Source organism: Poecilia reticulata, unplaced genomic scaffold (genome assembly GCF_000633615.1).
Source record: "Poecilia reticulata strain Guanapo unplaced genomic scaffold, Guppy_female_1.0+MT scaffold_131, whole genome shotgun sequence".
NCBI lineage: Eukaryota > Metazoa > Chordata > Actinopteri > Cyprinodontiformes > Poeciliidae > Poecilia > Poecilia reticulata.
Window position 1 is genome coordinate 198,374 of NW_007615014.1, and position 16,077 is coordinate 214,450.

General features: G+C 43.6%; 3 protein-coding genes across 4 annotated transcripts in view; 2 read left to right on the forward strand and 1 right to left on the reverse strand.

Annotated features, from left to right (window-relative positions):
* LOC103459922 (guanylyl cyclase-activating protein 1-like) overlaps positions 1-2,137 on the forward strand; it is a 5,201-nt gene extending 3,064 nt beyond the window's left edge. Inside the window, exons 2-3 of the mRNA XM_008401860.2 lie at positions 1,534-1,638; positions 1,715-2,137. Coding sequence (XP_008400082.1) covers positions 1,534-1,638; positions 1,715-1,851 — 242 coding nt within the window. The 3' untranslated portion in view covers positions 1,852-2,137. The remainder of the gene's footprint in view (positions 1-1,533; positions 1,639-1,714) is intronic.
* A 2,691-nt stretch (positions 2,138-4,828) lies between these two features.
* On the reverse strand, positions 4,829-9,923 carry alg8 (ALG8 alpha-1,3-glucosyltransferase). Its single transcript, XM_008401763.2, has 13 exons — positions 9,798-9,923; positions 9,161-9,239; positions 8,889-9,082; positions 8,007-8,116; positions 7,812-7,879; positions 7,621-7,747; positions 7,437-7,540; positions 6,582-6,702; positions 6,364-6,503; positions 6,153-6,292; positions 5,794-5,891; positions 5,260-5,332; positions 4,829-5,150 (listed from the first exon to the last, which is right to left on the reverse strand). Exons 1-13 carry the CDS (start codon positions 9,881-9,883, stop codon positions 4,925-4,927), a joined length of 1,566 nt encoding a protein of 521 aa, XP_008399985.1. The 5' UTR covers positions 9,884-9,923; the 3' UTR covers positions 4,829-4,924.
* Positions 8,123-14,694, forward strand: ccdc90b (coiled-coil domain containing 90B). Of its 2 annotated transcripts, none has more exons than XM_008401762.2 (9): positions 8,123-8,286; positions 11,749-11,868; positions 12,571-12,674; positions 13,273-13,374; positions 13,614-13,655; positions 13,727-13,798; positions 14,059-14,112; positions 14,202-14,316; positions 14,394-14,693. In XM_008401762.2, exons 2-9 carry the CDS (start codon positions 11,844-11,846, stop codon positions 14,447-14,449), a joined length of 570 nt encoding a protein of 189 aa, XP_008399984.1. In that variant the 5' UTR covers positions 8,123-8,286; positions 11,749-11,843; the 3' UTR covers positions 14,450-14,693. The 2 variants fall into 2 exon arrangements, with proteins under 2 accessions (XP_008399984.1, XP_008399983.1); XM_008401761.2 differs by lacking the exon at positions 8,123-8,286 and adding an exon at positions 10,723-10,922 and having other exon boundaries at positions 14,394-14,694.
* The last annotated feature ends 1,383 nt before the right edge of the window (positions 14,695-16,077 follow it).

Sequence of the window (16,077 nt, forward strand, 5' to 3'; positions counted from 1 at the left end):
CCACCTACTGGCAGAAAACGGCATCTACCTGCAACAAGCAGGAACCTGAAATCCAGGGACATTACAGCATTAAGAGGAAACTGTCCAGAACCTTGMGATGCCTTGGGAGGTCGGAGGTCATCCTGAAACATTCACTACTGGCCACTCCGTTCTCTAAGCTGCTTGTTCTTTGTTCAGGAGCTGAAAAAAGTAGAAAAGTAAAACCGTCTGAGCTCCTTAAAACCACCTTAAAGACCTGAACAGCAGATTAATCCTAATCTATCAGGTAGAAATGGCACACAGAATTTATTCAGATTAACTCTGGAGTTCAGCTTCTGCTGGTCGRTTCAGCTTCAGAAGCTCCACTCTGGGTTTCCCTCTACGGGCTGCTGTTTGCAAAGTTAAAGATAATAATTCAAATAATTGGTCTTAYGTTATAAAATAAATAAATGTGGCTTCATTAAGTCACATTTTAGCCACGTTATTTAATAAACGTGTAATATGTAGTTTGAAGCTAAATATTTAGATTTCTATTTAATTTGAAACTTAATAGCTACAAGAAAACTATTTATTTTGAAGAGAAACAATTACTTTGCTAATAAGTATGAATATAAACTTTTAGCTTAATAAGTACTTAAATTGAAGCTAAATAGTTAGCAAGCAAAATATTTATTTTGAAAACAGTTTCTCGCTGTTTGAAGGTAAACATTTAGCTCGCTAAATAAATAATTAGCTTGATAACTTAATATTTACTTTGAAGCTAAATATAGTCCAGATTCCAGCGGCTCTGGACGTTTCTGATTGRTCAYACATGGGGGCGCTTCAAACACTCAGGAAMAAACCGCTTCAGTTTTGGAGWCTTGTCTTCTGGTCTGGTTCTGAAGAGTGGAGCGAACATCTGTCTGCTCCTCATCTTCCTCGCTGCTGAAGGCTAAAAATACAAATCGGGTCCTAAGAGAGAGAAAGTTCCTGAAGATTTAAGGAAATCCAAGTCAGCAGCCAACAGAGATTAACTCTGAAATTAGCCTGGTGCTAATCTGCTGAATGAACTCTCTGTACTTAGAGAGTTGTCTGGTTCACCAGAACATCACTGGGTCCAACAGAACCACCTGGAAGGATTTGCTGTTATTTATCATCAGTTTTAATCTTTTATTATCTGATTTAATCACAAATTCCAGTGGTGGGCTCAGCTAGCTAAAATGTTAGCTGTGCTAACCCTCCAGCACAACTCAAACATTAGTTCTGGTAACACTAAAGTGCTTCACCAACATGATAATTAGCAGAAAGCTAATGCTAAAGAACTAATTCAACCATGTTGAATGTGGAAACAAGCAATGTGTCAATGACACATCAGAGATTATTGCTCTCTCCACAAAGTCTGGGAACTTTATTTGGCTAAGCTAGGTGTGCTAAACAAACAATTAGYTCTGCTATTAGTGGGTTAGCCTAGGACACCAGTGGATGTTTTGTTGCCGTCAGATGGACAAGCAGGAGGTTCCTTCGTTTTGATTGGTTTGATGACGGGTCAGAACCAGAACCAGTCTGTTTGAACAGTTTGTCTCCCCCTGCAGGCCATCCAGGACATCACACGGAACAGGGACATCGACCCAGAGGAGATTGTGACACTCATCTATGAGAAGATCGACGTGAAGGGCGAAGGTAGGAACGGCGCTCCGCTTCCTGTCCAGAACCGGACCGGTATGGCGCCTAACCTCTGACCTCTGACCCCTYCCAGGAGAGCTGACACTGGAGGAGTTCATTGATGGAGCCAAGGAGCACCCGGACATCATGGACATGCTGCGGAACCTGATGGATCTGACGCCGGTTCTAGAGATCATCGTGAAAGGCCGCCAGCCTGCTGTTGAGAACTGACCAATCGCTGCGGCCGCTCCAAATCAACCAGACATACGCCAGACTCTGGGAGGACCCCTAAAATCAACCCATCCACACCAATCAAACCCACAGAACTTTAAACGGAGCCCAGCAGCYGTCCGGTTCTGGCCCAACTCAGGAATATGTCTGGGTTTTCGGAAGCTGCTGCTGAAACTTGGACTTTCCGACATGATGGATTTTATATGGTCGGATGTTTTTACCCTTCACAAAAACATTTCTACACTCATCTCTGAACAGTTTGATATTTAGTAAAAAAAAAAAAAAATTATCATAAAATATTTTCACATTCCAGATGTTCGATATCTGAAGGTTCAAAATTAAAGATGTTTTTACAATATTTCTTAAATAATGAAAACATTTATCAACAACCACAAATCAAATATACAAACCTGCTTTAAAGAAAAAAAACATTAATTCTGATACAATCATAAATATTAAGTCAAACCATTTCCATGTTTAGAAACCGATCAGAGGATAWAGTCTCCTCAGAGTCTGATTTATCTCGCGTAGCGTCAGAAGTTTATCGGYCGGTCTGGAATCAGTTCGTTAGCTCATCAAGAGAAACTACCTGCTGCGGTTGTCGCACATCTGATTAACGTTTCTCATTCAAGGTCACAAACATGAAGTCATGTTTCTGAACAAACTGTCAAGTTCACTTTAACTCATGGATAATCATTTTAAAGGCATCATCTGACTACTTCAGATTTGGTATGCGAATGTTGGCGACTGGGAGGAGAGCAGAGGGAAGTTCAAACTAAAACTGGAGCCTCAGCAAAGTCACCGGTGAGTGATGCTTCAAGGAGGTGTCAAAGTCRAGGCCAGGGGGCCACATCTGGCTCACCGTAGCTTTTTCTGAGGGACACCTGAACAGAACCTTCAGGATATTCAGGATAACAGTTGTTAGCTTAAATAGTCTCCTTTAATCAAAGCAGTTTTATCAGTTTACTGCCATATCATCTAGTTTTTTTTAATCCGCTGTCATGGAAACGGAAACAACAGATTCCCAAACGTTTTCATGCGAGTTATAAGTTTACTGCAAATTTTCCACAAGAATGGTAAAAAACGTTGTATTTAAGTGATGCTATCTCCCACCTGTAGGTGGCAGTGTTTCATACTTCTACTACTCTGCTGCCTCAGCCTGACTTGATGTCATAGTTCACGATCGATGCTGCGAGAAACAAAGAATCACATTTACCGTCAAACATGAACACAAATATGGCTTAATCTCTAAATTTATTCTTTCTAAATTAATGTTGATTGCAAAAAGAAGAAAATCACACAAATAATCGTGAAATCCTGGTGGAACTCATCAATGACAGACCAGGGGACAATATTTTAAGAACTTATAGATTGTTGACCGTTAATATCAGTTTTAGTGGGTTTCACATATTCAGGTTATACATCCATTATCTTAATGCGACTCGGAGTGATACTGAGTCCGACTCCCTGATGCAGAGCAACACATCAGATAATCCACCTCCTTTGCTTCTGCTGCTCCTCCTAATAGCTCTAAATATTAAACATGTCACAAAAAAACACCCTGAGCCTAGTTCAAACATTTATAGACACAGGATATCCTAATACCTGCTGCTCTGAACCAGTCCATGGAGTTCAGAACAGAACCGGGACAGGGTAGAACCRGGCCCTTGGAGTACAACAGAGTATTGGGCTGTGGTAGACAGAAAAAAAGCTAATTTGTACCAAAAAAAATTCAGAAATGTTCTATAAAATAATCTAAATTTCAAAAATGTTCAACTTTTTAAAAATTTTCTAGTTTTTCCTTTATTAAAAATTTTAGGTTAATCTCAAAATTTCTGAGTTTTTGGCAAAAATATTCAACTTTTAAAACTCAGTAATTTCCTTGTTTTGCTAATTTTGACCTTTTCAAATTCAGAAATTTCTTTTTTTCATTTTTTATTATCAAAAGTGTACTCTTTATCTACAATGGCCGTAATACGCTGCTGTATCGGAGGAAAACCCAGAAGTATTTAGATAAACACACGAACGTAATAGCTACTGACATCTAGTGGTCAACACGGGAATTACAATGATTTGTTTTTTCCTTTTGCTGTGAATGTAAGTTTATAGAAAAACCCAAACTGTGGCCTTTAGTTTGAAGAGTTTATTCTGTCATTTACTCCACATTTAGCCCTGCAGTCTATTTATAGTTGAAGTGCAGCAGCAGGAGGAACTCTGATAAAAACACCCGATTTAAATCCTCAGCGTGGAGCGCTGATGATGATGTGAGGAAGGTTACAGCTGTTAACTGATCTTCAGTTTCAATATAACATGACTAATTTTTTATTGTGAATGAAAACTGTTACCGTTTTGTGTTTTTGTTGCCTTAATAAAGTTTTTTTAAAATTATAAATATATTATAAGCGAACGCCAGTCGCTTATTTCTTATTACATTTCTAATCAGTTTCACTGAAACTGATTCAGTAAACTATAAAAGGAAACAAATCAGTGAAACTATGACTGAAAAACTTTATGCAGACGCTCTGATTTCCACACAACAGAAAAAACCCTGACGTCTGATTGGCTGCTGAGATCACAATGAACAAATCAAAATGGAGGAAGTAAACAACCGTGTTAAACTTTTCAATGAGCAGAATAGGAAGTGCTTTTATTTTGATATTCTCAGCAGGATGGTTTCTTGTAATGTAACAGCTAACTTAGTAGTGAGAGGTCAGAGGTCAGAGACATTTATTTGGTTCTGAGATGATCCAAGTCATTAAATAAAGCGTGAAAAACTGGCAGTAAGACTCGAGTCTCAGACCACGAGTCTAAGTCGAGCTTCAAGTCCGAGTCGACTCTCATCTTTAGACTGAAGTCAAACAGACACTGAAGGGAGACGAACCGCTTATTAAAATCATGTTTTTAGCAGCTGTTTGGTCCAAGTCGTCTGTTTATCCTCCTCCTCTCCCATTCACACTGTTGTCATGTCTCAAATCAACGCCGACCAGAACCAGATAAGTCCGTTCTCTCCTGGTCCCCAGTAGTTCAGTTGTGTGTGTGAGAGGTGGCCCTGCCCCCTGTTGACCTCGTGACCTCAGAGCTGTTTGCGTTTGTCGTCGATGCGCAGCAGAGTGGCGTAGAGCCTCAGAAATGAGTAGCTGACGCCAACAGCGCAGTACACAGAGGTCGCCAGCAGTGGGAGGAACGGCAGTTTCTGTCGCCATGGCGACAATGGAAAGATGAACTCGCAGGCAATCGCCACGGTAGCCAGCCCCAGCAGGTAGGCGACCTCCATGGGGCGGAGCAGAGAACCCTGAGACCTGAGAAGAGAGTAATCTGATTACATTCTGATGTCAGCCAGGTGTGTGTGTTTACCTGGAGGGACCAGGTGTGTGTGTTTACCTGGAGGGACCAGGTGTGTGTGTTTACCTGTGCAGGTTTCCCAAGGCAGTGAAGGAGTAGATAGTGAACATCAGCATCAGACACACCTTGATAATCATCTCTGGAAAACATGCAGGAGAAACTCAGACGGCCGCCATTATTATTATTATTGTTATTATTATTAACACTCAGATGTAAATAATAATCCTGTTGAATTATGACGCATGTCTCAGTTTAATGATGGAAAAGTCGAATAAAATGCGGCTAAATAAGGCTCTCCTGTTTATCAATCAGTAAATTAGCTGATTATTTTATCGATCAATCTGATTAATGGTTTCATACTGGAAGTACTGACAGAAAAGTGAGATTTTGACTCTCTGTGCGGTTCCGGTTTGAACGGCCTCCAGCTGCTGCTCCAAAACATTCAAACGTCTAGGAAACACGAGCTGGCCTACAGGAAGTGATATCATCACGCTTTGGGAACATGCCGAGTTATTCTCTTCATATTTATGGATTTTCATAATTGAAAAACTGATCAAAACCTTTCAAAATAAAGTTTTGTGATGAGAGCTTCCTGTTTACCTGCGGGGGTGAATAGCAGCGGGAACAGGGAGTAATGTCCAGTGGTGGATAGGACCAGGAAGATCCCAGCATCCTCTCTGCTCTCCACAGCCAGGATGCTGCAGGGCGACACGCAGAGGAGGGTTAATGCAGAACTTCAGCGCCACCCACTGGGTAGTCAGGTCAGGCTGGCAGATTCCAGCACAATAACATAAAAACACAACTCTAAGAATTAAAATCTCATTACATAACAGATTCTAGAGACATTTTTTTTTTAAAATGAACCAGATTAGTATCATTCCACCAGCTGACTCTGCCTCATAGTGGACTCTGACTCCACCCCCTCGTCCCTGACTCCGCCCCCTGCGGTGACGTCTGACCTGAGCGGCAGCACGGCCAGCAGGATGGCTTTCTCGTGAACGTGCCAGCCGAACAGGAAGGAGGCCAGAGCGCAGAGCAGCAGGCAGCGCAGGAAGGCCCGGTTGCCACGGCGATGGCGCCAGATGGAGACCAGTGCCGGCTGTAGAGAGGAAGAAGGTTTCAGCGGACTGTTCTGCTGCATGCAGGCGGGCCGGGTCGATTCCGACTCACCAGAATAGCTAGCACCGTGCAGAGCAGCGTGGCGGCCGGAGGGACGGACGGCAGGACGGCGTGCTGGATCTCCTGGACCAGTCCCCCCGTCATGGCGGCCCGGGGAAGCTCCGCCTCCTGCAGCAGCTTCAGACGGACGCCTGGAAGAAAACAGAGAGCGGTTCTGACCGGGTCGGGTCGGACGGATCACGGAACTGGCTGCGGAGCGGCTTCCTCACCAAGCACCGCCAGCGCCTTGTCGGCGCCACTGTAGAGCGCCCAGGCGTTGGGGGCCCAGTAGGCGTGGCAGAGGCCCCGCCTGAAGGGGAAGAGCCGCGACACCACCTGGGACAGCTGGCCCTGAACGCACCACCAGCATCATCATCATCATCATCCTCATCATCATCATCATCAGGTCTGAACAGAGCAAACTTCAGGTCTAGAGAAGCTGACGGGTGCAAATACGCATCAAACAGTTGTGCGATAAAGTTTATCATCTGGTGGTGACGTTGTGATAACAATAAGTCTATTGATGAGCCGTTTTCCAAGACTAAAATCTTGAAAAATAATAATTTCTAAAACATTTTGATCTGCATCACTAATTATTCACTGATATTTATTGATAACCTTATTAAACAGAAACAAATACTAAAAAATAATTTTGACAATAAAACATCTTTAATTGAAATTTATTGTGACAATCAAAATTTCGATCACAATAAATGATAAACGATACGATAATCGCTTCCCAACTGCAAACACGTGAATAATGCAAAACAAACAGAATCGCAGAAAAACTAGAAGAAATAAAAAAGGGAAGATGTCATAAATAGCTAAACATGTAATTCTAAAACAGAGTAGAAATCCTCCAGACCACTAGGGGCAGTCTGGAGCTGGTAAAATTACCTACACAAACATGCTGCTGTTCTGTCAAACTATACAGAATGTCTGAAAAACATATGAAACTTTCATCTGGACGTCCGTTTTAACAGAGGGTCAGGTTCAACACGGTGCCTGCTCCCCCTGGTGGCCTGGAGGAGTCTGCAGCACTTTCAGTTTTGTTATTCTTCAGTCAGTGTAAAGGCGGGACTCACCATGGCAACAAAGGGGCCAAAGGACAGAGCGAAGACGGAGATGACGATGCCGCCCAGCGCCAGCAGCCGCAGCGGAGCGAAGCTGCTCCACCTGATGGAGCCGTCTGTAGGAGAACAGGGAGCATGAGGAGACCAGACCGGACCAAGACCAGGAGCAGGAGCAGGAGCAGAACCAGAACCTGACCTGGCCGGTCCAGGGTGAAGCAGTAACTCCTCAGGAGGAAGATCCCATAAGCCGGCGCCACGTACAAGAAGATGTGCTTCAGGTTGAGCAGCACGGCAAACAGCAGCGCCCCCTGCAGGTGGCGAGACTGACCACACAACATCCATTAGTCACTTCCTCCTGACAGCCGGCCCTTCAAAATAAGAGTCTACCTGCAGGTGTCTGGCCACAGAGAGCAGCAGGAAGCCGAACAGGAAGCCGTTGTACTGGAAGTGGATGTCTGACAGGAAGCATGAAAGAAAACACTTCTTATGATGTCCTCACCTGGACCCCCAGGTTCTGGTTCCCCAGGTTCTGGACCTGGTCGGTCAGCAGAACCTCCCGGACCCCCAGCAGAGGAAGGATACGGTCGACGATGAGGAGGCCGAAGTTCCAGAGCAGCAGCACAGCGAGGACGAAGGACGGCCGGCACAGAATGACCTGCGGCGCTTTCTGCACCCGAATGCACCGGCAGCACCTGGAGGACAGACCCAACCCGATTCAGGAGCAGAACCTGAGCCAGAACCTTCAGAACCGACAACGACGGGAACTCCAGGCCAATCAGATCTGGGAAATGCGGGACAAGTTGGAAACCAACCAATGAGAGCTGAGAGAGAGCATGACATGGAGACGGTTCAGAACCAGGAAGTAGGTTCTGCTGGTTTCTTCCTTTTAAAGGGGAGTTTTTCCTCCCCACTATCGCCACATGCATGCTCAGAGGGAAGGATTGGTGTGAAGGGTGTTCAAAGTGGGGTCCGTGGGCCATTTGTGGTCCTCTAGTTGATTTAAGATTCTGCTTCTAAACTGGATCAGAATCAACCTGTAGTCAGAAACTCTGGATGCAGACAGACCATTTTCATCTACAAGGCAACAAAATCTGAAAATTACTTTGAAAACATTAAATAAAACTAATTATTTCTCATTTATGAAACAGGTTTCTGTAATAATTAAAACCACAAACATGGAGAAACCTTTCCTCAGTTTCTGAGCTGATTAATACAGAAAGCAGTTTAAATCACACTGAGCCTCTGTCCTGTTCCTGACTGTAAATATGTAAAAACAAAGAAAACAACCAAACCAAGAAACGACTAAACTCTAATCCTGTCCTGTAGTGACGCATCATAAAAACCCTTTTGATGTTTTAGATCCTCGGTCATTTCCAGAACTTCATCCTGCACTCAAACGCAGGATGAACGCCATGGTTACGAAGCGGGACTTCCTGTCCCGGACTGTGCGAGTTCTGGACTCACTCTCTGGCCGCGTAGATGAACAGCAGGTCGGTGCAGACCACCGAGAGCCTCTGGAACAGAACCGTGGCCGGACTGGCGTAGTTCAGGTTGTCCAGCCGCAGCATGTCGCCGTCCCAGTGGCGCGCCGCCTGCGCAAGGCCCCGCTCCAGCCAGGCGAACAGCGGCGGGTAGTCCAGCGTCCACTCCGACGAGTTCTGGAGGTAGAGCAGCAGCAATTAGACAGCGGCGGAGTCCGGGTTCTGCCCGGTCCCGGGTCCTGAACACAGACTGACCTCATGGTACCAACGGGATAGCGGTAGGCTGTTGGTGATGGCCAGCCAGTTCCTGTGGACCTCAAAGTCTGTGGAGTGACTGGACACAACAGAACCATCAAACTAGAACTGGGTTTTTTTAATCAACTTTAAAACGCTGCTTATTAAGTTTTTACTATTTTTCTCCAATACTATCGTCATTCCAGAACAGGTCTGGCTCAGTCCAACCCAGTTATCAACACAAACTATCAATAACATTTCGGTCGGTTTAAAACTTTTTGAACTGAATTAAAGCAATAAATTAACTTTTCTAGAACATTAAATTGGTTTCAGACGCTTTCAGTCAAACAGCGCCATCTTCCGGTTGATCAGCTACTCTTGCTTCAGGTAAAAACACGTCAACTTAAACTCAGAATAAACTTTTATAATTTTTAATAAACAGTTCTAACATAATATAATATTTTATCCTTTCAGAACAACTCTGTTTAAAATTATAAACTTCACATTTATCATTTCAAACATTGATATTTAATTTTAAACATTTAGAAGCAGGTTGCTCGCTGCTAGCAGCCGGTTAGCCTAATGCTAAAATCAAACCCGTGGGTGTGGATCAGAACCGCGGGAAGGCAGCAGCCCACGCAGGACTGTTTCCACTCACTAAGCGTTGATGAAGAGACATTTGAACAGAGAAACTCCCACAGCTAAAGCTGTAAACCAGCTCCAGCTCTCCGCTTGCGCCGCCATGACAGCCAGTCAGGGGGCGGGACAGGTTGAAGGCGGAAACTTTATTGACACCAAACAAGCGGACATAACAGCACCGAGGTTCGGCGTGCTTCCGGTCTGATAAATACATCCGCTCTGTTTATCTCTTTACACGTTTTCTCCATTTTAGATGTTTCTCACTAAAACAAGTTGTGTGGTACCTCATCAAACGCGTTTTATGCTACCAAATAATTTATTTACTAGTCAAATAAAACCATCATGTTGACGGATTGTCTGCAGGTTCAACGGGTTACATGTACTTTAGAATAACAATTACTTGTTAGTAAAGTTTAAGTACCTTATTTTATGCAACGTTTTCCATCTAATCGACTGTTTTATTTTTTTATATCACATTCCGATATTGACTTGATCTGTCAGACTTATTCGTCATTCAAAGACACCCACTCATAATAAACATGGATCGAAAGTTTTACAATAAATTTATGGAGCCTTGAAGTAGTGGATTATTGTGCATTAATATGTAAGATATTTACAATGTTTATTTTTGTTGCTATATTACAAATAAATGTAAACCTTCAATACTAAAAGTTCCCCAGAAAATAACTTCTGGAAAATAATTTTAGCTAATAATGAGAAAACATTTCTATAGCTAGAACATGTTATAAAACAGGAAATATTAAAAAAATCCTGAGCAGAATGAGGTTGTTGGAGAAGGATCTGAGGTGAAAGCTGAAGTTCTGGATTTAAAATATCTTTTTATTGTTTTATTTTACCTATTTTTCACTTGTACAAGTCTGAAACATTAAACGTAATTTATCTACACTGATATTCACCACTAGAGGGCTCCATGGCCATGACGGACATGACTGTTGCATATCCGACGGTCCGTGAAAGCACCACCGTCAATCCTGTCTGGTCAGCTGTCTTTCCGCTGAGCGCGCGCTGCTTTGGTAAAATTCGGCTGAAGTTCGGCTGGTACCGGTTCAGGTGAACGAGGCCACTGCCGGGATGAACCCCCTGCTGCGGCGTCTCGTCGCGCTGCGGTGGGGCGCGTGGAGAGGTGAGCTCCATGGCGGAGGGAGGGGTACGAGGCAATCTGTGATAAAAGTCAGGGGGTCAAAGTGCGCATGTGCAGAGTTTGATATAGTTCTGTTGCGCCTGGATGATGTTCCTCGATCTCTGATTGGTCGGAGGGAGTTTGGTGCAGCTCATCCTCATCCTCCTCTTCCTGAGGGCAGCTCCTCTGTCCAACATGTCCAGTTTTCACTCTCTTGACTTTTTCTGAAGGTTTTCCCAGGCCTGAAAAGTTCGGGAAAGTCAGAGTTTTGTTCCTAAACGATTAGTTTGACGTCGGGTGACGCAGCTCTGATTTAATTATTTCATAAAACATTGACTGTTGCCCTGCAACAACATAAACAATTAAGTTAAACTACTGAACTGAAATAACGAACGATTCGCCGAAAGGAATCGTTCATTCCTGGTGGCCAGTTTGCAGAAGCGCCTTTGTTCTACGGAGGACTGATCTTGCCATGCCAAAAATGTCAGTAAAATCAAATAACAAATGGCTCAATAAAGTAATTAATGCTGACAATATCACATCCAAAAATCAAACTTTCCAATCTTAGAGCTTGGATGTTGAAAGCACCAAAACATCCCCTGATCTGGGAGCAGAACCAACAACATTTCCAGTAAAGTGCTCAGAAATCTGATGGTTTTAGTGGTTTTGGTTGGAACTAGAACAAAGCCTGAACCAGAACATCGCCCGGGTCCGGTCCAGGAACCAGAACCTGGCCTGGGTACGGTCCAGGAAATGTGCTCCACTTGAACCCACCTCCATCCAGTTTCTGTTCTGTGTCAAGACTTCAGGTTTGCTGTGTGTGTTTTAGGTTTCCATGTGGGAACGCCATCTGCGACCTTTGACCTGAGAAAGGTTGAGCTGACGCCCCTGGAGCAGAGGAAGCTGACTTTTGACTCCCACGCCATGGTGATGGAGCTGGAGAAGAGTGGTGAGTCGCTGATCCTGTGAAATTTGTTCCAGTTTTTACCAAATTCCACATTTTCATTCTAACCATTTTCATTTTCCTTGGTGCTTATTGACTGAAGCTCAAACAGGGCTGCAGCTGTTAGCTTCTGCGGTAGCGCTAACACAAAGATGATTTCATTATCAATTTATTCATAATGTAAATAAATTGCCAACTGTAATAATATAAATGGCTTTAACTTTGCATTGTTCCTACTTTGCTGTGCTAAGCTAGTTAGCTTGTACCGAAACAATATTATTTTCCTTTTATCTCAGTCTTCTTCGTTTGAAACCAGATTTTGATTCTTTGTTGCTCATGTTATGGTGAATTAAAATGTATCTTAAGTTTGGAATAAATTCATGTTTCAGAAACAATTAAAGTTTTCTGTTAGTGTTAGCATTCGGTTAGCCACTGGCAAAGCTAGCTTAAACTAGAAACGCTAGCTTGACTTTATATTTACACAATACTGCTGTTATCTGACATACTAACAATGTTTTTAGGATGTTTTATCATAGTATTATTAATGTATTATTTAATTAAAAATGTCCATGAGTTTGAAGCAGAACTTTGTGGGGATTTTTGGTTTTACAGAAAGCAGAATCATGTTTTTATTGGCTCTTTGTATGAGGATGTACGGAATCCTTATAATCAGTTTTTCAGTTTTTGTTTTTTCTGTTTTTTTGGCAGGTTTCGAGAAGCAGCAGGCCGAGCTGATCGTCTCAGCTCTGGTCACGCTGACCACAGCCAACATGGACATCGTCTACAAGGACATGGTGACTAAATCCCACCAGGTACAACTTCAAACCTCAGAGTTTTTATAATAAATCGCTAGCTGCAGGTACACAGAGCTGCTACGGTTAGCAAGGTTTAAAAAGTTGCTCTTTCAACGTTGAGGAAAGTTTCCTTCATAGCGTTCTTACCGAAAAGACGGTGAGCTCCTTTCACATCTGTTGCTGCACACTGCTGGTCACCAAACTGAACTACATCCTTCTCTAACTTACAAATAAAACAACAGCCACACTCAGCGGCACTCAGAAATATAACAACAAGCCATGTTGTTATATTTCTGTTAGGAAAGCATATTTTGTGCAATTATAAAGAAAAATTTACCTTAAACCTTAAATGCAAGACTTTTCTTTCACAACATTGTTTGAATCTATGCATCAAAATAGCTAAAATACATTTTGTAACATTATTGTAGATCCAGTAGGAGGAAATATTTTTGCTCATCATTTCAACTACTTTAAAAGTGTTTGTGTAAAGAGAAAGTCTTTCCATTCTCTGTMTAGATTACCACACAGTTAGAACATCATATTGTTATCATATCAGCTTACAGATAAACAGGAYAAATATTAAATAATAATGTTTAATACCATCGTGGTTCTGCAGGAGATTGCRGTGCAGCAGATCATGGCTCACCTGGACTCCATCAGGAAGGACATGGTGATCCTGGAGAAGAGCGAGTTCGCCAACCTGCGGTCTGAGAACACGGTAACGCCGTGCTGTTGTTTGTTATGATGGAATATCGCMRCCCTAGTGGCAACATGGTGCTGRTTCTGGAATAGTGTCATTAAAAAAAGCTGAATTTACTGATTCTGTGCTGCTTTATTGTTTACATGCAACTATTAAAAGATCGTAGTGAGGTTAGAAGGTTGTGCTCTGCTGGACATGCTAACGGTCCTGCTAATCAGTAGTTAGCGGTTCATAAACTCCCATTTTTGTTCCTGCAGAAAATGAAGCGAGAGTTGGAGCAGCTGCAGAACAGACTGAAGGTGAGGAGGACTTGGAGGAGTTCAACGCTGACTCGACTGTGTGGAGATGCTAACAGGTCRTCTGGTTTCAGGAGGAGAGCGAGAAAGTCCGAGCAGAAACCAAACTGGACATCAACCTGGAGAGGAGCAGGACCTCTGACATGGTGGGTCAGAAAAGATTCTGGAGTCAGCAGGTTTACAAGTCCAGCGCTGAATCCAGAAATCAGCAGGAGACCCGAGTCATTTCTCTGATCTCAGAAAAGACTCGACTCACGTCACACACACTTGGTTTAATGTTACACACTTGGTCAGAGGTCACAGTCTGAGGTCACACACTCGAACTCGGTCTGACCTTCAAGCACTCGGTCTTGAAGGTCAGTCCGAGACTTGTTCTAATACTCAGACTCGTTGCTCTCTGTCTCAGTTCGCCGACCAGGAGAAGAAGTTGATGGAGGCAACCTCAGAGTTCTACCATAAGGTAACTCACCTGCAGGTCTGATTGGTTCCCTCTGGAAGTGGGCGGGTCCACCCTGCCAGCCTCCTGATGATATCACGTTGTGTCTCCAGAAAGCTGACCTGGAAAACGACAACATGGAGATCAACAAGAAAATGGACCTGCAGGTGGCGTCGCTGAAGATGGTGCTGGAGTCTCTGAAGCTGGAGACGGTCCGGTACATGGCAGGTGGGTCTGGTTCTAGTTCCAGTTCTGGTTCGGGAGACGGTGCTGCTTTACATTTATGTTCTGCGTTTTCTTCACAGCAACCATCTTTGCCTGCCTCGCCATCGCTCTGGGAGTCTACCGGTTCTGGAGGTGACTGATCAGAACCAGAACCAGRTCTGGTTTCAGAGAACCAGCTGGTACTTCCTCAGTGTGCTATAACTSGGGTCATAACCAGCCTGCAGGACGGTTCTGAMCCGGATCTTAAGCCTGTTTACTTTGTTCCTATAGCCTGATGCAGAGAAGAAGTTGGTTGTGTTTTAGTGATGCTGGGATGTCGCCGCCCTGGTGACGGCTCGCTGCATTTCTCTGGGTCTGGAATAAAAACCTGATTTCACTTATTTTCTGTGCTGCTGCTTGTTTTTTTKATGCTGAGCCGTCCAGAAAGGYCCGGTTYTGCTATGTACCAGAACCARAACCGTCTAGACGAAGTTAGATAAATCCCATTCATTCATTTTCTTCCACTCTTGTCCCTAGTGAGGTAGGGAGGGGTCCAGATGCCTGTCTATCTCCAGCGAGAGGCAGCGTCACTCTGGACAGGTYGCCAGTCCATCGCAGGTTAGATGAATGTATTTAAAGATTTTTATGAATCATAAAAAATAACTTTAATGAGTCAACTTTATAAATAAATAAATTCTAACCTAGTTAAATCTGATGAGTTTTAGTTGACCACAGGAAGTTCTGCCTGTTGTCACGGCAACAGTGCCATTTTTGGACAAACCAGATCAGAACTGGTTTGTCCAACCGATCTGACCCTTTTTCACAGGATGTGAAAAGGTCTGACCCTTTTTCACACCACTCAGTTCTCCTCRAACTGGATCGGATCAGATGTTCTATAGACCTATAGASTTAGATGTGTTCTACAGTCCAGGCAWAGAAACCCATCAATCAGAACCATTAGGTGAAATGCAGTAAAACTGGAACAAAACCATCAGTTAAAATGTAGGTTATTTTCTAAATATGGAGACATTCTGAGTCAGTACACCAGAACCAAACTGGTTCTGATTCYTTTCCCCAAATTTGATATGAAATCAGTTTTTCTATTTTTAGTCATCTTTAATGTTTAATATTAAAGGAAAACTTATTGCACATAAACCAGCATCAGCTTTCCTTTGGTAATTAAGTTTATTTGGCTTGGAAGTTTATTTCCACCATGAAAGACAAAATAATAACCCAACAGGAAGTTGTAATTATGAGATTAAAGGTCAGTCTGTTTCTCTGAGACGAAATTGTCCAGAATCTCATAATTATAACTGCTATGCATGAGTTTAGCAGTTCCTGTCTGCTAAACTTCCTGTTGGGCCTTGATGTTTTATTTCWTGATGGAAATGGGCTTTCATGATTTGGACTCACTCCATGGGCCGCCACCTGACCAACCCAGTGGAGGGGTTGGAGTGTCCCAGTGATAGGAGCTATGCTGCCAGGGGCCCCTGGTAGGGTCACCCAAGGCAGACAGGTTCTGGGTGAGGAACCAGACAAAGTGCCATCCAAGGAGCCCAAATAGGATACATAGGTCCCCATTCCCATGGGCTCACCACCTGTGGGAGGGGCCAAAAGGGGTCAGGTGCAGTGTGAGATGGGTGGTAGCTGAGGGCAGGGACATTGATTATTTGATCCTCGGTTGCAAAAGCTGGCTCTTGGGACGTGGAATATCACTTCTCTGGTGGGGATGGAGCCTGAGCTGGCATGTGAGGTTGAGAGGATCCATCTAGAAATAGTCGGCCT

What these genes read in the sequence shown, in the direction of transcription:
- alg8 (XM_008401763.2), bottom strand. Translation starts at nt 9,883, where the DNA reads ATGGCGGCGCAAGCGGAGAGCTGGAGCTGGTTTACAGCTTTAGCTGTG. An exon ending in CTTCACCCTGGACCGGCCAG is followed by an intron (nt 7,541 to 7,620) that starts GTCAGGTTCTGG and finishes GTTCTCCTACAG; the next exon opens with ACGGCTCCATCAGGTGGAGC. An exon ending in GCACGGTGCTAGCTATTCTG is followed by an intron (nt 6,293 to 6,363) that starts GTGAGTCGGAAT and finishes TCCTCTCTACAG; the next exon opens with CCGGCACTGGTCTCCATCTG.